Source organism: Perca fluviatilis, chromosome 7 (genome assembly GCF_010015445.1).
Source record: "Perca fluviatilis chromosome 7, GENO_Pfluv_1.0, whole genome shotgun sequence".
NCBI classification, from domain to species: Eukaryota; Metazoa; Chordata; class Actinopteri; order Perciformes; family Percidae; genus Perca; species Perca fluviatilis.
Genome location: NC_053118.1, coordinates 16,809,422 through 16,833,062, shown reverse-complemented (window position 1 = coordinate 16,833,062; position 23,641 = coordinate 16,809,422). Strand labels below are relative to the sequence as shown.

At 39.0% G+C, this 23,641-nt stretch overlaps 2 protein-coding genes across 7 annotated transcripts in view; both read right to left on the bottom strand.

Annotated features, from left to right (window-relative positions):
- Nucleotides 1-1,899: 1,899 nt before the first annotated feature.
- LOC120563118 (secretagogin-like) lies at nucleotides 1,900-16,621 on the bottom strand. The gene is made up of 11 exons (XM_039807231.1): nucleotides 16,446-16,621; nucleotides 16,122-16,192; nucleotides 13,642-13,734; nucleotides 10,547-10,636; nucleotides 6,990-7,046; nucleotides 6,626-6,703; nucleotides 5,759-5,814; nucleotides 5,302-5,347; nucleotides 5,096-5,155; nucleotides 3,817-3,885; nucleotides 1,900-2,597 (listed from the first exon to the last, which is right to left on the bottom strand). The coding sequence occupies exons 1-11, from the start codon at nucleotides 16,513-16,515 to the stop codon at nucleotides 2,466-2,468; spliced, it is 822 nt and encodes a 273-aa protein (XP_039663165.1). The 5' UTR covers nucleotides 16,516-16,621; the 3' UTR covers nucleotides 1,900-2,465.
- Nucleotides 16,622-16,805: 184 nt separating this feature from the next.
- The window catches only part of LOC120562315 (F-actin-uncapping protein LRRC16A-like), an 83,626-nt gene continuing 76,790 nt past the window's right edge, over nucleotides 16,806-23,641 (bottom strand). For 3 of the 6 annotated variants that reach the window (XM_039805981.1, XM_039805980.1, XM_039805982.1), the window contains 4 exons: nucleotides 22,362-22,398; nucleotides 21,908-22,174; nucleotides 21,610-21,759; nucleotides 20,310-20,482 (listed from right to left, as the gene is read on the bottom strand). In XM_039805981.1, the coding sequence (XP_039661915.1) occupies nucleotides 20,310-20,482; nucleotides 21,610-21,759; nucleotides 21,908-22,174; nucleotides 22,362-22,398 (627 nt within the window). Of the gene's footprint in view, nucleotides 20,483-21,609; nucleotides 21,760-21,907; nucleotides 22,175-22,361; nucleotides 22,399-23,641 lie in introns of all 6 variants that reach the window. The other 3 variants (XM_039805984.1, XM_039805978.1, XM_039805979.1) reach the window with 3 other exon arrangements.

The following is a 23,641-nucleotide window of genomic DNA, read 5'->3' as shown; positions in this document are numbered from 1 at the left end:
TATAAAAGAACATAATACAATCAGAGAAAGCAACTCATCTCATCTTGCTTCCACTTTTTCCAACATAAATAAGTATTATTTTGCAACTGAAAGAAAATATATTATCTATTATGCCTTCATTAGAGTGCTTCAACTTTGCCTCAAATCTACTTTGATGATGAGAATGATCAGATATTATTTCGTTAAAATTCCCTGCTTCTGCACCACAATATCCGTTAAACTTCCAGTGTTAATGCAGCCTGTTATAAGGTGGGGAGTAAAGCTTTCAGCCTAAATGGGAAAGAGTTTGTTTTGCAGCAGCTGTGTAGCAGTCGCTCTGCCCACACAAAAACACACAATCACAAGCCCTTTACTGTTAACATCAATACACACACGCAGACACACTTACACACACAAATGTGTCTATTTACTTCAAACACACAAGTCTCTTCTTGTTTGTAGATGTGCCACACACACACACACACACACACACACACACACACACACACGCAGCTTTGTGGGGATTTGAAGGGCAATCAGGCGGTCTGAAGCTGAGCAAAGCTTTTAGGTCGGCACCATTAGCTCCCTTTTAGTGGCCGGAGGGGTTTCCATCTACTTAACCACACTGGTCAAACAAAGTCTTGTTGTTATAGTTATAGTTTTAAATATATATATATAGTGTTATGCTACTGCTAGCTTTCGCACCTGAAACGGAGCAGGTTTTAAAATTGCTTTTAGCCTCTTAACATGTTTGAGATGTGAACAAGTGCCTTGCCATGTGAACTGACTCCTTCTGAGTGAACACAGTGAATATGGCTGCAGTAGATGTGAAAGAAACGCATAAAAGTTGTGCTAATTCATACCTCTGTTTAGTTCTGGTGAGACGGCAAGAGTGCTTAGGGACTGTCTACAAACTACAACACCGAAAAGCGATACAAAATAATAATTAATTAAGCTAAGTTTGGATACACTACTTATTTAATTATTAAATTAATTAATATTTCTGTTGTATCTCTTTTCGGTGTTGTAGTTTGTAGACGGTCCCTAAGCACTCGTCTTACTGCCCAACACTGGAACTAAACAGAGGTATGTGCACTGGCTGAATTAGTACAACGTTTATGCATTTCTTTCACATCTACTGCAGCCATATTCACTGTGTTCACTCGGAAGGAATCAGTTCACATGGCAAGGCACTTGTAATGACATCTCTAACATGTTAAGAGGCTAAAAGCATGTTTAAAACCTGCCTCGTTTCAGCTGCCTTGGAGCAAAAGGTAGCAGTAGCATAACTCGGTGTAGGCAACACCGATTATTTTCGCTTTTCTTGCTACTGACAGCACTGCGTGACACCAAACAACATAGCTACGTGTTGAAATCGATCGGAATTCTCCTTTAAGGCCTTCGTTAACCTCTACGTCTCTAAAGCTAGATTGGTTTACAGAATATCTAACTTACATAATATGTAGAATATAGTAATAGTGTAGGCAAGTAATATAGTAATACTATATTAATAGTCATTGCATAAGGAATCTGAAATATGAGGAGTTATTCTATTATAGTTAATTCCTTGGACAGTGCAGTAGGTTGAAAATCAGTGAATGAAAGCTTTTTGAAAAAGCATTCAAAAGTCAATGGCTACGCAGCTTTTAATTTTGAATCACTAAAATAATTCTTCCAAATTTGGATAGCATTTCTGCCTTACAATAATGTAACAGCTTGTCAACACGTGTACACATAACCAAGGTTTATTGTAAAGAATGTTTTTGACACGTTTATAAATGAAGATTTTAAGAATAAAACTATTACTAACGTATGCATATAAGCTTAAATTGTACTGATAAGTTTAAGAGTTTAAATTGTATATATTTAAAAAGAGTTGTTACATTACAATAGCAAAAAAAGAACAGACAAATCCACATGCTCATTACTTCATCATTGCTTTATTCAACATACTGTACTACAGCCTTCTTTGGCAGAGAAACATGCAAATAGCCAAACGTCAGTAGTAGTCAGAAGTAGAATTGAATAGAAAGATATTCTCATTCAAATCAACGTAGCAGAATGGTCAGAGCGGCGGCCATTTTTATGTGTACTGCTCCACTGCAAAATAACTAGCAGGCTACTTTCTGCATAAACTTCTGTTTTATTCAATAGCCAACAAACTCCAGCACCAAACTAAAAGAAGAATATTACAATGAAAAACATTGTTTTCAAAAGCAAACAGAATGATTAATGTACCACAAATTCTACAACAAGCACAAGAAACACATTTCATGTCATTTCAAATCATAGATGATATAGTCATTTAATTATTTTTTTTATTACGCAGTATCAAATAGTGTTTCTATCATTTTCAGGATCAAATAACTTTATGAATACTGACCTCAAATAACCGAGTAATTAGACTGATCTGGATACATCACAACATTCTACCATTGATGACCATACAACGAATACAGGGTCAGTGTTTCAGAATACTATAATCTCTAATTAAGTTTATGTCTGACTCCCAGACACAGAGCCAGCTCATTTTTCTGGATCTTTCCGTCCTTGTTGACGTCACAGTGACGCAGCAGAATGCCTCGCAGCTTGTCCAGCTCAGGAATTGTGAGATTGGGCTGGAGAGGACAGAAGAGAGCGGAAGGGAGAGGCACAGTGGAAAAGCATTATAGCTAGAAATCAATACTATGCCAGGGTTCATAGATGGATGACCATCAAACTCAAATAACATCTGTTCCAAAGTATATCATCTCTTTGAGTTGACAGTTAGCTCAACACTATTTCCTCTTTAAAATACATTTTAATTATATCAAGAATTTTCAGTAACATGAATTCAGTTAAATTTTCAATTGTGGTGTGGCGCCACACAGATCTTCAAGCATTTATAATTCTCAATTTTTCAGTCACATATTTGGAGTTGATGTAGTTTTATAGTAGCCTGGCTCCGCCCTCCTACGTACTTCCGCTCTATTTTCATTTCCCTTCAGTACTCCGTCTGGGTTCGCGGTATATTCATGGGTTTTTCCGGCCAAATATTTGGCGGTCCAATCAGCGAACAGAGGGAGTGGCTGAGAACGACGACGTTGAGGACGTGTGTTAGAAAGATGCGAGCGAAGCCATTCGGTCCGTTGTGGCAATGCTGCCGAATATCCAGAAGTTAAAGCCTGAGCAAGAACAATCTTTGCTGAGTTTTGTTGGTGGCCATGATGTCGTGGTCCTCCTCCCCACAGGGTTAAGGAAAAGTTAGATTTTCCAGCGCACTCAGTTAGTGGTGAAGGAGTTGGCTAAGGCTAACGCTAGCGATGCTAATGCTAAATATAAGCAGATAGTTGTCCGTGGCTCTGGGCAGATCCAATAGTTTTAAACTTCAACAGAGTACCCGCCTTCAAGGAAGAACACTTGTCAATGGAGAGTGTCAGACTGTCTGTACAAATGAAATGTACGAGAGTCTGGTAGGACCAGGCTAGTTGTATAGTGTAGGGCTGCTACTATCAATTTGTTTAATTGTTGATTATTTTAATTGTTTGTGTATAAAATAAATGTCCATAATGATTTTCCAAAACCCAGAGTAGTGTCTTCAAAATTGTTTCACATGGGCATCAATCCAAAATTCCTTTTACTATGATAAATATCACAGAAAAGCAGTGAATCCTCACATTTGATAAGCTGATATTAAAGAGTGTGCGTATTAAATGATTAATTGTCTATCATTTCTACTGTTGAAGATGTGGTAGGCTCCATATATAGATCTACAACAAGTGTACATTTTTGGTAAACAACACTAATATCTGAATGTCAGACAGCATGTTTGCAACAACCAGCAGCATTGTGTCCTACCCTGACCAGCTCCATCATGTCTTTGACAAAGCCGTCCACCTCAGGACCCTCCAGCGCTCCTGTCTTACTCTGAACAGGGAAGAAAGAGACAGAAAAAGAGAGAATGAAAAGAATAAAAGACAGAAAGGAGGAGTGCAGATTACTTAATCTAATTCACCCACTCGCATTATTCAGTCATTCATTAGTCTTCCTTTTCTGGGCGTATTGCTTTGGTGGGCCTGGCATCCTGGAGTGTTTGCATGTTAATCATATAGCTGCTTACATTAAATTAATTTGAAATATAGACAAACTGCAGGGAGAATATGATGCATCTGACCGTCCTCACTGCAGTTATGCAAATGCTTTTGCTTGATAGCAGTTTCAAATGAGATAGCTCAAATATTCAACTTTGTGCCAGTTTTTCACTCTCCTACTCAGGATCAAGAGATGTTCTGTGAAACCCTGCTGCTATCATAAAACAGCTTTCACAAAACTTGAAAATGGTGCCAGTCGCTGTGCTGTTAATTTTAGAGCTAGAAAAAAGCAATCGAGGTGTGAAACATGAGTGACACTTCTAACAGAGGTTCTATGAACTCTAAAGGAGTGCAGACAGAATAAAAATGTTCCAACTGAGCCATTTGTTCATGTTCTACTTGTTAATAAAGACAAGCTCATACACATGATTTTACAGAATAAGGGAAGCTTATCAGTGAGTCATGATAGGAATAATTGACTCCTGTCTGGAGCTGTACTGTGAATGAGTCTGACAGAGTTAACTCATCATCCCAGAGAGTGACTTGACATTATAATGGGTGCTTTATTTTATTAGGTTTCATTACAGAGAAGGGAGCTAATTGGGTTCACTGTTGCTGTACCAAGTCCTATTCTGCACACAGACACACACATTATGCACATTTGAGTATTAGTGTTAACTGAGGATAGAAAAGGTTTAGTGCAGGAGATGTCTGCCTTGACTGGACAGCTGCCATCACAAGAATCAAGATTTACTTGTGCTATGGAGGAGTCCTTTGATAAGACAGTAATACCTGTAATACACCCCGCTATTGGGCAGCTTTAGTGGCACAGAGGGGGCTGCTGTGCCCATGGGTGCCTCTAAAGGAAGATGTTAAGGGCGATTTTTCGCTGCCCTCCTCCTCAACATAGAATTTCCTACAGGCTAGCTGACAATTCAAACCAGTAAATGTCATATTCTACCATAGTTTCCTGCAGGACAGGCCAGTATAAAATTATAAAATAGCAGTCATCCTCTGTGTCCCACCCACTGAGTTATTATACTTACAACATCATAATGGTTAAAGATCTTCTCAAAGTCTCTCTTTCTCTCCTCTTTACTGCAGGCCTGGGGAAATGAAGTGGTTTTTCAAAATAAAAAAATATGGGAGGAAAGAAATTAGATAAAATAACAGAACATAACTTCTCAAACTGTTGCAAAACGATTAACTCATGTTGTCATCTGCCATATATTAAAGAACGAGATACACTTACATCCATCTCGAACTTGAGCAGAAAATTCTCCTCTAAAGCCAAGATCCTGTTGAGGAAGGAATACATATTTTACAAGCGTTTTAGTTATTAAAGAGAAGTACAGTACGTTCCTCGTGGTGGAATTATCACCATTTATTTATCTCATTTTTTTTTTAAATAATCAACTGTCAAGAGTTTAGTAAATCCCTTTTCAGTGAATGTCAGCTCTCTCAGCTAGCTATCCCGAGGCATGCTGCTAGGTCTCTCCACCTCCACAAACCCTCATACATGCAAACTGGCTAACCAAAGCAGTAATTTTTTAGATGTTAATATTTGGCAAAATATGATCTAATCTCTCTTTTATGGCTATCCGACCATCTAGTGTGTGATGCAGCAGAAATACAATCACAGGTGACAGAGATCTTAACATTGCAGGGACTTTTAAGAACAAATCTTCTTCCTGCTCTTTGAAAAGTACCTGGCCATGTCGTTCAAATCCAAACAGCCATCCTTGTTTTTGTCAAAGATTTTCATCTGCAAGAAAAGGGAGTGTACTCAGAACCACGAAAAGAGCTTCAGAGACTATGAATCTCTCTATGTGTGCTGTTTCTGGTTATTTCCTCACACCACCTGTGACTCTAGAGCCGACTCATTCCATCTGACATTGAGTGTGAACCAATCTCCTACTAATTCAAATCTATCAAGTAGTAAGAATAAGCTATCTGAACTCTGGGTTTCAACAGAAGTAACACAAACTGCCTAGTGTGACACTCTCTTTTGACATCTGCAGCACACAAGATCCTCTGAAAACATTTCAGTTAGGCAGAATAGCGGATTGCAGCGGCCACTTAAATCTTTTCAGTCTCATGCTGTTTTTATTTGTAAAAATAAACATGTCAATTCATGTACAGTAACCTACACTTCCAAGCTACCTGGAAATAGCAGGATTTGTCTGTTTTAACCAGCTCCACACAACAACAGCAGAGTGATCAATGAATCCAGCTGCACACTAATGGCGCTTTTCCATTACATGGTACCTGCTCGACTCGCCTCGCCTTTTTTGGTTTTCCATTACGAAAAAAAGTACCTGGTACCTGCTAACAGATACTTTTTTTAGTACCACCTCAGTTGAGGTTCCAAGTGACCTGAGGCGAGCCAAAAAGGTGACGTGAAAACATGGAAAAGCGCCATAAGTAAAGAAAGGAAAAGGTTTAGCATTAACATATCTGTCTAACATGGACTGATTGCAAGTCAGCTCGCCACGATACCGGACTAAGAAACACCGATTCAAAAGGCTGCCTTTAACTGTTTTAGAGCTAGACAAAGTGGAGACTTGTATTACTACCATTGTGTCTGTATACTCCTCCAGCTTATCAGATGGCATTTCCTTTTGATGCTGTTGGAACAGATCTTTCAGGAAAGCCTAAGAGACAAAAGTTTGTTAATAATCTAACAACAAAACAATCAAATCCAGTGGGTGATACACAATTACACACAGTTCTCTAACACACGAAACAAAGGATACTTTGTTAGTGCACATTACATTATGTAGTGAGGAACAGGATTGACATTTCAGTGTACAGTATGAACAGGAAACTGAGGGCTGAGGGTTTCAGTCATTCTCTGCCAATGCCACTGTTGAAAGATGTTACTCTACAGAAAAGAGATGTGTCATTGCTTCTGCTGTGCGTTTGTGCAGACAACTTTACCTTGAGCTCCCGAGCTGATATGTAGCCGCTGCAGTCAACATCGTACTTCCTCCATATCTGCAGTGGGGAGGAAATGGCAATCAACAAATGCTTACATGCAATGTGGTTATGGCTGAATCTGAACTAGAAACATGAAACCATAAAAACTGTCAACTGCTGTGTTTTCATGTGTTGCTACCACTCCAATCATCTACTCGGTTGGCCTGTTACTGGTCGGTTTGGTTTTATCTGTATCTCTCTTTATTTAGGACAATGATAATGTGTTGCATCTTGCACCCGCTACAATCATTTTATTAGAATTGATCCATTGATCCATTTCCCGGTTGGTGTTACAGGCTCAGAATCAAAGAACTGCTAAAAATAAAGCTGAAGTTCTAAAGCGTTATTTAGCTTGAAAAATCAACAATTTGATACTCTGGTTCTCGGCATATTTTTAAGTTCTAATCATACAGTATATGGTTTAAGTCTATGCAGGGGCGGCAGGTGATGTAGGGTTTGGGCTTAAGCCTACCCAAATGCTCCATCCTGCAAATATGGACATGCAGCTATCCTTGGCACTGTATTGTGACAATCTGCAAGTTAATTCCCACACTACTCAAAGACATTAAATACACCCTCACTGCACAGAAGCAATCCCCACCCAAGTCTCGGTCATGGTTACACCAATACATGTAGATAAATCTGAACACTAAATCAAACCCACAACACTTAAACCCAGGTAACATACATGCACACCCAAAACATTAACAGAACATCATTAAAACATACTTCAACGAAGACAGGAACCGTTCAGAACCTTTGCAGTGCTTCAGCGCAGAGCACAACGGCGTCCTGTCGGCAGTTACAGTATTGTGCACACAACTACACTAAAGTTAAAGCGCACAAACCCCTGTGTATTCCCTGTATTACCCTACTGCTTTTGTCACTATGACCACCTTCTCCACCTTTAGCGTTTATTTACGTATTTTGAATGCGCCTCTGAAGCGCTTTGGCCGCTCTGCCTGTTCGTCCGTTTGGTTGTCATGGTAATCAAAGGCAGTGTCGGGAACTGGTCGGGAACATACACTGTTACAGCAAAGAACTTCTAATATATCAAGAAGTTCCACTCCCTTGTTACTTCCAGCTTCTGAACTGGTTGCAGTTCCACCAGAGTTTCATATAGGGGGCGCTCACAGGCCAGTGCTGAATGAATGGGACTCTATGGAGCTATACCCCTCAAAATCCACTTTTTTGTCTAGTAATTTGAATGTTCCATTCGAAAGGGGAGGCTAAGAAAATACACACTGCTGGGTGTTAGATTTTTTTAAAGTCGCTTTTTTGTTCTAAAAAGCCTTTTAAAATGTTAATGACGTCATACACATATACGGCCGGAGATACTGCTTTACGGCAAGCTCTGAGTCGCTTCGTTTTTTCTCTCGAGGCATCGACAACACAGCTAACAGCTGAGGCTCTCCCTGTTAATACACGTGCTAGAAAGAGGTTTGCTAATGTTTTAAAGACTACGCCGAAATATTTACTCTGACATTCAGGCTCTGCTTCGGATGCCGTCAAGCGGGATCTCCGATCGTAATCAGACCTTCACTGACCAATCAGCATTCATTAGCAGAATGCTAGCGTGTTATGGGCAACAACGACTCCCCCTGTAAGAAATCAAAAGGACAGAAGTACTCGTTCATTCAACTTTCGACCTATAACCCATGTTGAACTTGCAAAAACTACAATCAAATCTGAGGTTTCTCAACGACAATCGGGTGAAAGAGACACATTTAGCCGTCTAGCTCCATAGAGTCCCATTCATTTTGTACTAGACCGCAATCACCCCAGTGGAACTATGGTGGAACTGCAACCAAATTCGGTACAATGGGGCTGAATAGGGAGTGGAACGGCTTTCCGTAGACCGGCTTTGGTTACAGTCTATGCTCGGGAAGAGATATTTTTTTCCCCCACTATGGCCACGCCAAGACCCGCCCTTCAATAGCATTCGCACACTACTATTGGCCAGGCGTCCATGCTTCCATGTACAAGTCCTATTCCCTGACCAATCCCCTAACCTTAACCACTCAAGGTGAAATGCCTAACCCCAACCAATCGAGCTGCTTCGTAGGGCGGGTCTTGGCGTGGCCATAGTGGGTGTCAGTACCCGATCCGTTCCACCTGCACAATCCGTTCTGCGCATGTGCAAGATCACACGTATGCCATGACGTAGGCGCAGATGATAATGCTGCGTTCAAGCCACCTCGAAATAACAGGCACCGCCCCACTGGTTACGTTGTTTCTGCAGCTAGATTCAGTCTAAAATAACGTTAAGTTAAACTTAATGGGAAAAGCAAGCTACAGCTAAATTAAGACATTACAGTAATAACAATAAAGACAAGTATTGAGTGATTGTATTTTAAATGAGCACAAGTAAAGTAGAACTGACGTAACAGCTGTTATATATGTTAACGTTTATTTTCAAGTTTTATTTTGAGGGTCTTTTAAAGTTTACATGCTGTCTCAGCTAGCGGTTAGCCGAATTAGCTGTTAGCTAAACTAACGTTAGCTTAACTGTGGAGGCTAACGGCAGACCGCTGCAATCAGCTAGCGGTTAGCCAAATTAACCGTTAGCTAAACTAGTTAACGTTAGCTTCCCGGGGGAGGCTAACGGCAGACCGCTATAATCACCTAGCGGTCCGCCGAATTAGCTATTAGCTAACTAACGTTAGCTGGAGGCTAGCGTGCGCAACATCTTGCGCATGCGCAGAACGGATCGTGCAGGTGGAAGCGGTGCCGTTATTCCAAGGTGGTGGTGGAATGAACGCAGCATTATCATCTGCGCCTACGTCATGGCATACGTGTGATCTTGCACATGCGCAGAACGGATTGTGCAGGTGGAACGGATCGGGTACTGACAGTGGGATTCGTAATTTTGCTGTCGGGAAAGGGGAATGGGGGATTTGGTAGTGGACTAAAAAAAAAAAAAAAAAAAAAAAATCAGGCTACATAAAATATATTAATGACAATGTCGTAAATTATATTTGTCAACACTGAGCCTGCTACGCATGGAGATTAACCTCACAGAAAAAGTAAAAGCAGAAGAAATAATTGATGCTTACGATGCCAAAAAGAAGCAGTGCGGATCATATCCTAGTTAGCGGCAACAAGCGCGTCCTCAGAGCGGTTTTACCCAAGGATCATGTATATGCGGCTTAGGATATCCGAATCTACCTCCCTACCACATTGGCCTACCCAAACCTCCACCTCACCCGCCCCCTATGAGTCTACAGTATGTACACCAGGGGATAAGCAGTCCTGTAAAATAAATGTAGTGATGACATGCAACAATGGTCTCCAGTAAAACAATGAATGTTGCAGTCACTCCATGTATGTCTTGGACCACTGGCACATCAGGACACCTCTGTAATTTTTGTGGTTTTATTGCTACTGTATCATTTTTACTGGTCTAATAACCTTTTATTGACACATTGTAGCTGACATATTTCTAGTTGAAATTATTAGTAGATGTGGCTCGCCTCATGTCGTCTTGTCGCGTCCCTTGGTATAGTCACTGACCTTACCTTAATGAATTCAACACTGTTGTCCAGAGGAGCTTCTCTGCGGAAAACTAAGAGGAAGTTCTCATCTTCAGGGAGGATCATATTGGCCAACTGGAAAACAGGTCAGAGCAGAGAATAGTGATTGGATAATAATGTTATGAGGCTTTTCCAAGTAGTATTTTATTCTTGGAGAGAGTAACAATTACAACAACAATAAATAACTGTACTGTGATGGCCTAAGCCACACAGGTTAAACAGCCAGCAATGGTAATATGGTACACCATTTCACCCTATGCTTTGTAGTACACATTAATTCATTCAGTCACACTTTAAACAATTTCAACATTAAAACAAACCCATTACACTGTTTGGTTAATTAATAATCCACATTTATTTCCTGTAGCTTTATATGGTTTAAATGGAATACACTTTTCTACATTGAAAGGTTTTGTTATATTAATCATTTTGTTGTCTTTGTTACCATGCTGGTGGAGAGGTCCTTCCTGATGCAGAAAAGGCGTGGCCAAGGGTGAAGGACTGTTATATACTATGGCCTGCCAATTGGGCCGTACCATCAGATGCCATGCTGGAGGGGGATTTAGGTTTAGGTTGGGGTTTATTTGTATTAGTTTCAATTATGTCTATTTTAGTTTTTTAGTTTGGCTCAGTTAGTATATATGTTCCCTGTTGTCTCATTCTGAGAGGGAAGTTTTTGTTGTGCACAGGTATTTTTTTTTATAGTTATTTTTGGTTTAAGTTATATTGAGTTGACCTATTTTAGAGGTTTATATATTAAGTTCTTGGTCTTATATTGTTTTGTGCACTTTTTGGGTAAATAAAAACCCACTTTTTCCTAAACAAACTCCTGTTATCCTAATTGTCTTACTGCTTGGCCCCTGACATGTACATTCAAACTCAAGAACAATTTAATCCAATCTGGTCTGGTCTTGTAATTTTGATCAGATCAGGTGACAGTTTTTATTAGATCAATTTTCTACAGAAGAAAGGGATCCAATAAAACTTTTTACAGTGAGGTCCGTGGATTATCTTGATAAAATGGGACACTCTATGGAAAGAAGATTTTTATTTTGTGTTAAGGTGGCAGCAGAAGTTTCAGCCGCAGATATCTCACAACCTCTGCAAACTGGACCTATCTTCATGGCTAGATACGTAGTAGGAGGGACACATGAGAATTTATGTTGTATTGCCATTTGGATGACCGCCCCTACACCTGGCTCCTCTCCAGTTCATGTTGCTTCTCATTTTGTCTGTCCTTTTATAGTATCAGCCCCCCATTAGCAGATTAAACTGGCCCCCTTCATCGGTCTAATTATAATACAAGATGATACTGTGAACTTTTGCTTCACAAAGCTGAAGACCTGCTCACAGTCAGAACAAGCGCAATGCACCAACAGATGGATGCCAACTCCAAAAGAGCTGTTCAGAAAATAAATGGAATCAACAAACTTAAAAAAAAAAAAGTCTTGCCAATGCCGGATGTTTTCAGTCGTTTCAGATAATTGGATAACCCTTGTGTATACACAAAGTAGCATATACACAGTACCTACTGCAGTGTCAATACAATACTGTGAGACGGCATACACCAGCAGAGTGTAACTGTTCAGACTGTATAGAATTCTATGGATGGCAGTTAAAAGATGGATGACAGGTTGAAACCATAATTTCATCAAGTATCCAAACACTGAAGTGTCTTTGAGTAAAACAGAGCCGCTGCCAGATCCATGACTGTTGTGTTGTACAAAGTTTCAGGAGGGAAGGTTTCTAAATTTGGGATAATTACTATTAAAAATTCAAAAAAGTGCAATACATTCATGGTATCTTGCACAGTTGCTTACCCTGCAGTAATAGTAGTTTCTTTAATGTCATTTAGAATCATAGTGTTTCTATTATTTATTAAATCATATAACAACATACGTAAATGTCCCAATGACTTCCAAACAGTGAGGTATACAGAAATAACATTTGGAAAAAAGAGAGCACGGGTATCAAATCGGGAAAGAAAAAGTGGGATGGGTGCGTCCCTAGTCGGCAGGGCGTGTAGCTACTGTACAAAGAGGTTTGACCACACTGTTCCTGCATCAGCCACTGTAAATAATGTAATTGGCAAACACGTATTGATTTTTTTTACCCATCTTATGAGTAGAAGCCAAAGCCTTTGGCGTCTGTGGGTGCAATACATTAAGAGATTGGCCTAATGAGTGGGTTCACGTTTCTTTTTCATAATAAAAGAAAATGCACTTCATTCCTCTGATGAAGCACTGCTGCTGTGCCAAGAGCCCCATGCCTGCATCAATTACTCCGTGAGGAGACTAAGAAAGCAATCTCGAAAAATTATGGCTTTAAAGTTCTGGGAAAAAGCCGCAGCTTGTTAAATTGTCAGTCAAGTTTGATTTCATTTAATAAACTGACTCAATCAAAAAGTCATTTAAGAATAAAGCTTAATTCATTACAAGCAAGAGTCCTACTTGAAGACCAAAAGGATCATTAGATTATTTCCCATTTAGAAGAATCATTTTACCTGTTCAGATTAGATTTGTGATACCTTTATATAGTGTATATATACAGTATATATACACAGTAGATTGTTAGGTAATTAATTTAGGTAAATGGTTTAAGTGCTGCTCTCTTCTGGCTGTCTCTTCAGGATGGTCTCAGCATTCCCAGAAATTAGTTTGCTTTCTTCTTTATTATGGTACAAGCTGCATCATGCATTGATATCTTATAAAATAAGATAAGATGAAGAGGAGATGCAGTGGAAGATGAGGTAGGGGTAGTGGAGAAAGACAAAGGGCTGAGTGGATTAGATGAGTCAGACAGAAGGGACAGAGAAGAGGAAGAAGATTTAGAATAAAGAGGAAGTTAGAGTGAGATGGTTTTATTGTGCAGATAGTCACAGAGAGAAAGAGAGAGAGGTGGTGTTTGGGAGTTGGGTATATGTCGTTGAACTGCCTAATTTCATATGGCAGTCACTCTATGCACCATAAATATGAAGGAGAATGTCATAAATCAGTGATTACTCACTATTAAGTACCCTACATTTAGTATGAAGGAAATGAACAAGGCATTTTAGACACAGAAATTGTGTACTGTAGTACCTCTTCAATCTGTAGTTTCCCATCAGCAGTGACATCATAGGCGGACATAAACCTTTGCTTCAGTCTCTGGACTCTCTCTTCAGTCACTTTCTCCTGTAGAGACACAATAATGCAACATTGATTTTCTTGACCCAAAGCCACCATTTAACTGGACAGAGATATATGATGATCCAGTATTTGATGGTGCAAAATGAAATGCCATTTACAGTAAATTGTAATGAAAAAAACATTTTCTATTTTAAAGTTATTCTTTTAAATCACATTTGAGAAAAGAATATTAAAGGACAAACACTTAACTGGCTGTTAGTCAAAGTTATTTTAAGCAATGTCACCATGGATACTGCTTTGATAGCATACCATTTTTTTTCCTCTTAAGTTTTGCTTTCTTAAGGTCACTTACTCTACATGTCCTCTTTGGTCTACCTGGTCTTTCTAATACACAGAATAAAGAATGTGGGCATTATACCACAAACAGGACATCATCCAAGACAAGATGAGATATTTCTAATAATTTGCGATGCATTTGCAGTGTGTTAGTCCATTGACTTGACTACCTTTGGCTGCAGCAAGGATTTTACTGTGATACCTCCGTTAAATAAAATATATGAAACCTATCTAAACTTTCTCATCCATCTACACCACTGTGCTATAGATAATGAAGAGTCAGAAAGTACATTCACTCATGAAACGTGATGTACTTCAGGATATGGAGTATGAACGTCTTCTAGATAGATTATAACGAAGGATAAATTAAGAAAAAAAGACCGCTTGTTGCATGCTTATCTGAGTTAAGAATCACATTTATGTTTCCTGTGCAGACCAGTCTCTTTATCAGCCAGAGTTCAGACAAAAGCTTGAAGCAACTGAAGGTGAGAATATTTGAAGTTATTTTAATACATATTTAGCAGCTAGCAGTCCAGCATCTCTTTGAGAACACCCCGATCACTGTACTGTAACTATAGAAACCTGTTGATCAATGTTGCTGAAGTCTGAATCAACGTTTCATGCAGTGCAGAGCACAGTCTGCAGACTAGCAGGTGCTAAGTCCTGGCTCATTACAGGAAGACAACCAGTTATCTTCACCATCAGTTTTCTATCAGACACTGACTCATGTTTGGCACCAGTAATCTCCTGTTGCTAAGCAGAAGTTTTAAAAGCACATATTGATATTTGACTTGATGTACACTATTGACATTGTGTACACTGCATAACAAACTCATTTATTCAGGGATTATTGATATATTAAACAGTGTGTCACTTGCAAATTCATTAGGTTGCATATGAGCATTCATTGAAAATGTGTTAATTCATGTAGGAGAAATCTACCGAATATGTTGCACTAGAGGAAATGAAAATACAGATATACAAGATAGAAAGGCACCATGTAGTTAATGGCACCCAATGGCTGAATATAATATACTAATAGAATGACTGTGCCATTAGACATACACAACAGTACTTATCCTGGGGGCATTTATGATGGAAAGCAAACATGAGAGAGACAAAGTGCCGGTGGTCTGTTTGTTTTCGTACAACCCCATTAGTATGCGAGTACAATCACACACACGCAAACACACACATGTACTCATAGTTGTGTGCCCATTTGGTTTTCCATTATAACTGGTCAGGAACTTTTCCTTTGACAGTAACCAGAGCTCTTTTTACATCGTTACAGTCACCCCACCCATCCAGATAACTTTCCCAGAAGCTAATTCAAGATATAATGTTGACAAATGGTGTTTTACATTAAATAACCACAAAATGAATTACCATTGTATGCAGAACATTGAATTCAATGGCCAATTTCAAAATAAATTGTTACCTGTACTTGTAGAACATGTGCAATACAATACATAAGATAAACTAAGAAATAAAGCAACTATGCCTTAATTCCTGAGATCAACAGTAGGGCTGGGTGAAATGGCCAAAATCTTTTTTTCCTGAAATAGGTCAATATATATTTCGATCACAATAAAGCATGTTTTAATTCAATAAATAAATTGTCAATAAAATAGCCACATGATAAGACCTATTTTTTGTATACCACTGTGTGAAATAAATACTTAACAAATGTAAAGTATGGAGTATTTTCTTATTTTATTGTTAAGTGCAAAATTAACATAACCAGCAAGGATCAAAATGTACAGAACCGTCCAAATGACAGAAATATTGCCGTAATGCAGTTCAGCCGCTGGTTTTTCGACATAGCAATAGAAACAATATATAGAAACATTTATACAATAGACATTTTTATAGTATATCGCTTTGACGATATATATCTTCATATCGCCCAGCCCTAATGTACATTATTTACACTAAGTTATTCTATCATTATCATTGATGTGGCATATACGTAGATGACACAGTATAATACGCATTTGTCAATATCAGTTGGAATTGATGTTGCAGTATGTGCCTCTGTGTTTAAGCTGCTGTCATCACAAGTTATGGATAAATTCATCCAAACAAAGTTGACTTACCTGATGACCCAGTTTCTTCATCATGTGAACAAAAAAGTCATCAAGCTCTTTGCCCTCAATGTAGCCATTATCTGTCAAAGAAAAGTAATTTAGGGTATAAAGCCAGTGAATTATCCTTAAAATTCAAATATGACTAAGAACTTTCAATGCAGTCACTAGTAACTCTATCACTGCCAAATTATTTTCATATTTTGAGTTTTGACCCGTGTAAAGTCTGGCTGTGCACCTCTGGTCAACCCCTTACAGACCAATACTTATAATTAAATTATAACGTGCTGTAATTTTGTTTAGGTATATTTATGATGAAAAAAAAACTGTCCTCACCATCTGCATCGAAGTGTTGCCAGATTTCCAGGAAACCAGCTGCATCCAGGTTTTTAAAAGCAGTGTCCATTTTAAGAAAGACAGAGTCAACTTTAACACGTAAAAACAACAAGGACTGAGGTGACAAACTGTGTTGCACTGTTCAGTCTGCTTGGTTGACATATGCTCTTTCTGACTTAGTAAAAACCACACCTCCTCTGCAAGAGAGAGAGAGAGAGAGAGAGAGAGAGAGAGAGAGAGAGAGAGAGAGAGAGAGAGCATAATCTAGCATAGTATTTGCCATCTGGTGGCTGTAATGTTACATTGCAAAGTAGAACTAACAAAAGTAAAAAAAAAAAAAAAAAAGACAATGCAGAAATGTTGAAGCCTGCAAAATTGTTTTTAATCAATGTTAATATTTGCATGAAGAAATCCAACACCAGCAGAATGACTGGGGGACCATTTTGATCTATGACAAAATTGCACAAATAATGTATCAAGACAAAAACAAAACATGTCATTTGTATATGCATTTTTCTTCCAGTTGAAGAAAAACATTGTTTTGCATTATTTCTTTTTTTGAATCATGATGAAAATAACATTAAATTGATTACATGTAATAACAAATGAATACATACAAAGAATTAATTTCTACATTTATGAACACAATGTACATGTGAGAGGAAAAACAACAAAGGATCAAGACATCACCGGCCACTGTTTTTCATTCCAAATAAGTTACAAACAAACCCCTAGTATAGTAGTGTACTTAGTACCAAAACAATATAGGATTTGCTGTGTTCACATAGGCGTGTGAATGTTTCACAGTGTGTATAATACATGTGCGTATATTACACATACATATATATACACACACGCACACTCCTAGATGTAAGAAAGCACATATATACATACAGTACAACTCACAGCCACATCATGCAGTCACACACACACACATACACACACACACACAGAGTCTAGACTCAATGCTACTGGTTATTTTCACTTTCTTCACTCCGTGCACCAACAGAAATAAAGATGGATTCTCATTTTTCAGGGTTGAACAGATCAGCTGTTTCAGAAATCCCAACCAGAAAGCAAAAACAGAGAGAAGAAGGTATCCATAGGATTTCCTTGCATCATAAAAATGGCTAGAAATGTCAACGGAATACAGCACACAGCCACATGTGTTCGCTTTAAAGTAATGTTTTTTCTTTTTTTAGTGTCCTGGAACACCTTTCAAACAAAAGTGATGTTTGAGTTTTGGGGCTGAGACTGTAAATCGAAGCAGTTGTTCACATCAGAGACTATATTAACTATATACAGCAGGAACAGTGTTATTTGGGAACCATGATTAGTTACAAAGATGCAAAATCTTATCAGAATCCCACAAAAAGACATCGATAGACACCATAGGAAACGGTGCACCAGTAAGACCTTTGGCCCAGACTTGACTTGAGGTCTGGTGCATGTTTAAAATAAACACTGGAGCACACAACTAGATAGTCTAAAGTTAAAGTAATTCCACAGTGGTTAATTCTGATATAATGAAACATCAGTTGGATCTCACATATAGTTGTGCTGGGGGTACACTGCTGCGTTTCACATCATATAGGATGATGGCAGAGATAGGACAGATTCCCATGTTAATGCAATGAAAGCATTTTTGTCATCAGTTTGTATGACTGTTAAAAATACTGGCACAATATTAATTATAATTGGGTTTATTTTCCTTGAATGATGGTTGACGTGAGGCATTCATGTTTGTTTGCTTTTTTAGGGACACTTAAAAAAAATATCAAAGTTTCCCAGTCATAATTACAACTTGAATGTTGATAAACGTTAACTGGTAATTACTGTACAGTAACTCCAATATAACATGAGTGCAGCACAATCTAATGCAAAGGCTAAATGTCTGTCCCAACCTATATGATATCCAAAATTAGTAAAACTGCATGATTTTAAATCAAAGAAAACAATCCAGCGCTAAGGGGACACATTTTAGACAGAGATACAAGTTGTCCTTTTTTTTTTATTTATTATTATTTTTTTTTACTTAGGTTCATCTTGGGTACCTGTTTGATGACTGTGTAGCAGTGTAAAAAAGGCATTTCTTGCTCTTAAATGACAAGGATAAGAGGAATTGGCCTGAGACCTATGATGTTATTGTTTTTATGTAGCATTCAGATCCTGAAAATGCTACAAACAGAATAGCCAAGAGGTCTATGTGGTCAACATACAGCTCCCCCCAGTCGAGTGCACATTCACCTCAGACACTACATTATCAATTATTCTTTAAACAAATGCCAACTCTTAATAGGTTGTATTTCAAATAATTATCTTTGAAGAGAATGAAGTGAAAGTGAACTGAATTTAAAAGCCCTGAAGGTCAAGTCTGAAGTGTTTAAAGGCTGGAGTTCCCTCAGTGTCCCACTTTCACACAAAGATCAGACTGAAGAGGTTATCGTCAAAAATTGATCAAAAAAGCTACTGAAATGGGAAGCGACCGTCAGTGGCTTCCATGTTGCCTTCAAGCTGATTATGTATGAAAACCCTCTTTTTGAGTAAGTTCTTTGCTTTCACTGGACCATCAGCACACCGGGGCAATATTAATGCATATCAGTGTCTTATCGGAAGTGTGGAATCCATCTGTCTTTAAAAGCAATTCAGAGTGTGTATTGACTGTGACAAACACTGGCACACCACACAGTTTAGACAATATGTTTGACCAAAAGACATGTTTATGATGGCACTCTGTATTGCACTTTAATGACAGACACATACTGCCTTTCCTCATGAACTATGGAAAAAGGCGCAGTTTAAAGGTATCATAAAATAAATGTTTTTTTTTTTCCCACAGTGTCTAAACACAGAGAACAGTGTTAGTTAACAGTGCTGAAGCCTTATTGATTGGTTTTCAACAGTGAAGTTAAAGTGTACCACAGTCCTCTCAAAGCAACACTTCATATGGTCACTCCAACTCTCCCACACAAGACAAACAAGAGTTCAGTTGGGATGTTAGATAAGGTCTTTAACTAGTTCAGTTTCCTCTGAGTGACCAAGCTACATCAGATGTGTATTTGTGATTCATGGTGTGCTGAGAGTCTCAGCTGAACCTGTATTTACCTGAAAAAAAAAGATGAATTGCATAATGGATTCAGTCACCTCTGAAGTCCAAAGAAAGGTAACTTGCACATACTGAAAATAGCATATAGAAAAATCTATACAAATATATTGAAGGAACAAAATGCCATTGGGTCCTGGTCTGGTCGTATGTACAGTACAGTGATCCTGGTATTACTGTTACATGTGTTTGGTCCCTGGGAGACGAGCTACTGCAACAAATAGCAACAAGACTTTAGATTAGTAGTACACTCAGTTTCACAGTCTCTCTCTGTCTTTTGCACATAAAATCGGCTGGTTCCTGAAATCATCTCTTTTTTTTTTTAAGTGGTTTACAAACTCCATTCAGGTTTCTGTATTAATTGGCAGAATACGCTTGTTCACCCCAGGAACCATTTCCTCAATTCCATGAGATTTTTACCTGACAGCAGAGAGTAGGAATGAAAGGAGAAAAGGCTGTTTGTGAGAGAGAAGGAAGCTCTTAGGAGACTTTGCACAGTTTGGTTTACTAGGTGAAATGCGGCTGAAAAACTGAGGATTTATTCCCCCAAGTGTTAGTATCAATATTTTTCATCACAGATAACCAAACTAACTTGAACTTGAAACTCTGTATTACCTGATACAGCAGGTCCTCTTTGCGGTCAGACAGAACGTACAGGTACAACCTCTAATATAAATGAAAACATAGTGATTTTATTCCCCCTTAGTTGTTAACTAAAGTCAAGGTGTGAGCAACAGTTATTTGCTGTGAATTCTTCCTACTTAAATTAAAATAAAGTCCTTGTCTGCCTCCTCCACAGAGTCTGAGGACTTCTTGCGCACAGCCTTGTCAGGGTTTGGAGCTTGGCCCTTGGTCTTAAAGGAGCCATGGTCCTCAGAGTTGGTGCGGAGACGGCTGGGTCTCTGAACAGAGTCTGGCACAGACCCCGTCCTCACTGAAAACGAGAGAGAAGATAAAAATAACAGTAAGTGTTCACAATGCTTAGAGCAAAGGGAAGACAGGGAGAGAAAGAAGAAGAGGTGAGCAGGAAAGGGAAACTGAGGAAATGAGCAAACAAAACAAAACCAGGAAGTGATGTAAAGCACCTTAATCCCACCTTATATTTATATTACATTTCAGTTTATATTACACCTTATATTGATATTACCCAAGGCTGAATAACTACTCTGTATACCAGCAGTGTGTGTACATATCTCTTTTATACAAAACAGCCTGCTGACAAAAACGGCTCATTATTAAAACTGTAGCAGCAAAACAAATGTATAGAAACAAAGGATACTTCAAATATACAGCACCAACTTAAAAAAGAAATAATAATATAGAGCTAGGATGAATTCCTGAATTCCTAAATTACACAAAGCTGTGAATTTTGTGAATATGCAGATTGTTATCCCTGTGATTTACTCGTGGTCTGTGCAGAATATTTTCCTACTCTCTGCCCAATGCATGATGGGATAGATGAGAGTGAATACTTAAAAGGGATCCTGCTATGCATATAAAAAACAACACAGATTTAATTAAACTTCTATTGAGAAACAACAAAACAAAGAAACACACCAAGTAGCCAACGGTTTCAAAAGAAATTCTCATTTGTCCGTGAGCAGAAATTATGCTCATGAACATGAATCAGGTATGTGTACCTCTGACAGGCCCCAGAGGGTGTCACTGATAACATACAGTAAAAGAAAATATATATAAAAGGTAGGGGAGGGTTACCAAGGGAGACCAAAGGAGAGGATATCATATATAAAAACATCAGAGGGAAGGGAGTAAAGACAAACAGACAAAAATCACAAAGAAGCCAGGCTGTCTGTTACATAATAGATAACCGCTGTCAGATCTTGACAGTGACATCAAACATGTACCAGTCTATCTAGGGGAAATCTACTCTGGCCAAAGGACAGGATTCTGGTGAAGGAGAGAAAAAGGCAACTGCCAAAGTGTTTGTAAGAAGATTACTTTTTCCCTGCAGTTAAAAATCTATTCATGTATTAGCATTAATGCCATGGATAAGCTACATAAAGATTTAAAAAATGTTGATAGACAGGTTTTATGACCCACCATCCTGAGTGGTTTTGTTGGCAGAGCCTCCTGACTGCAGACCAGTCTGGCCCTCTTTGTCTTTCTCTGACACCGTCCTCTTCAGCGTGGGAGGAAGAACTGTGACCTTAGGGGACACACTGCCACTGCTGGGGGAATCTGAGCTCTCATCTGGCGGTAAAATTATCAGAAAACAAATACTATCAATTCAAACAAATATTGTCTTATCTGTCATACAATCTCACCGGAAGATAAAAACTGAATCAATGTAGCAACAATCTCCTCCACGTGGCAATCTTATCCAGTGCTCGGACTGTACCTATGCTCCTGCTGGTACTGCTGGTCCTTGGCTTCAGTGGGATAGTGGGTCGGGCGGCCAGAGCAGGCTTCGCTCCCTGTGGCACCGGTGGTTTGGGACTCACGGGTCCCCCAGGGGAACTTGAGGAGGATGTAGCCCTTAGACGAGGGGCTGGGTCAGGCTTAGTCTCGCCACGAGGAGGGGTCTTCTCTGGAGAACCAGATGAAGGGTCGGATTTATGAATTGAGCCACTAGGAGACCTACTTTCTGGAATGGTGGGCTTAGCTGCTGGCAGATGCAAAAATAAATAATTTTTTAAATCATGCACACAATGATTTTTAGGTACTGTATGGGTTTGAAACCAGACCCCAAAACAGGAACATGAAAATAATCCACTAAAACCAGCTGCAAATCTAAATTAATCATTAATAGTTAGCTTTTATCCATGTTTACCTCAACACATAAAACCACTTACCGGTTGCATTGCTGTCAGGCTTGTCAGGGCTGGAAGACTGGAGGAGAAACAAGGACAAAATATTGGATCACTACAGGAGTTCAGAACGGTAACATATTTTAATTTATATTTTATTTTAACTGATTACTCTAACCTAGAAATCTAGAGGCACCCTAGCGGCAGCAAATGTAATTTGCAGCCAGGGGGTCTAGCAACTCTCGGTTGGCTTGCGAGCTGGAAAAACCAAACTCTGGCCGGGCCAATCACATGGTGTATAGAGTCGGTGGGCGGGTTATGGCTGCTGCTGCTGGGAACTGCGGTCTTTCGAATCGGCTTTGGCCGCGACTCTGGAAGACTTGGAGTTAAGCTTTTCTTTGAGAAAAGAACAAAGAACGGCACTGAAGTCATTCTTAAAAAAGGAAGATGTGTTCGGAGTTTTGCTGACCAGATAAGGCTAAAGTTTAATCTATCAACTAGCTTCACTACCTTCTTCGTTGCTCTGGTTGGTTGTAGCGCTATCCTATTACGTGCAGAGGGAATTTGAAAAACAGTTTATCCTGTCCCTCAGATTGAGCCCTGTCAATGGTGAGTTCCCAGACCCAACATCTTGATCTGGGTCTGGCTTGTCAGGCTATGATTACTCAGTTTTATGACATAAAACCATAACATGAAATCTAGTATGTACCAATACTGTACAAAATGTTAATAAAACATTTTCTTCATATAACGCTTTAAAAAAAAGGTACTCAAAGGTTAAGACCACCTTTTTGAGTTTGGTATATTTACTACATTGCACTCAATTTAATATACAGTATATTTTTAGTTTGGAGAAGTGGAGTAGTGGAGAAGTGCAGTGCTGTGAAAGTGAATGTACATAGACCATTTAAACAGAAGGGGGCGCCTTTGTGTTAGAAAATGCTCAGGATACAGCTGACACACCCAAGCTTTGTATTACAGTAGGTAATCTCCTGAATAGCTCGCTCCATTTTACCTGCATACACACAAAGACACACATGCACAAAAGTACATGCGCATATGCACACACACCTGGAAGCCAGCCAGAACAAGCAGATGGCAGGAGAAGCTTTAGTGCCACTGATACAAGGTCAGAAAAACCACTAATGCTGCAAACACCATAAACCTCTTTCCACACACACACACACACACACACACACACACACACACACACACACACACACACACACACACACACACACACACACACACACACACACACACACACACACACACACACACACACACACACACACACACACACACACACACACACACACACACAC

Coding starts and splice junctions, on each gene's coding strand:
- LOC120563118 (XM_039807231.1), bottom strand. CDS start 16,515: ATGGACACTGCTTTTAAAAACCTGGATGCAGCTGGTTTCCTGGAAATC. Junction 6,704..6,989: donor TATCAGCTCGGGAGCTCAAG/GTAAAGTTGTCT, acceptor TTTGTCTCTTAG/GCTTTCCTGAAAGATCTGTT. Junction 3,886..5,095: donor TCTTTAACCATTATGATGTT/GTAAGTATAATA, acceptor TTCCCTGTTCAG/AGTAAGACAGGAGCGCTGGA.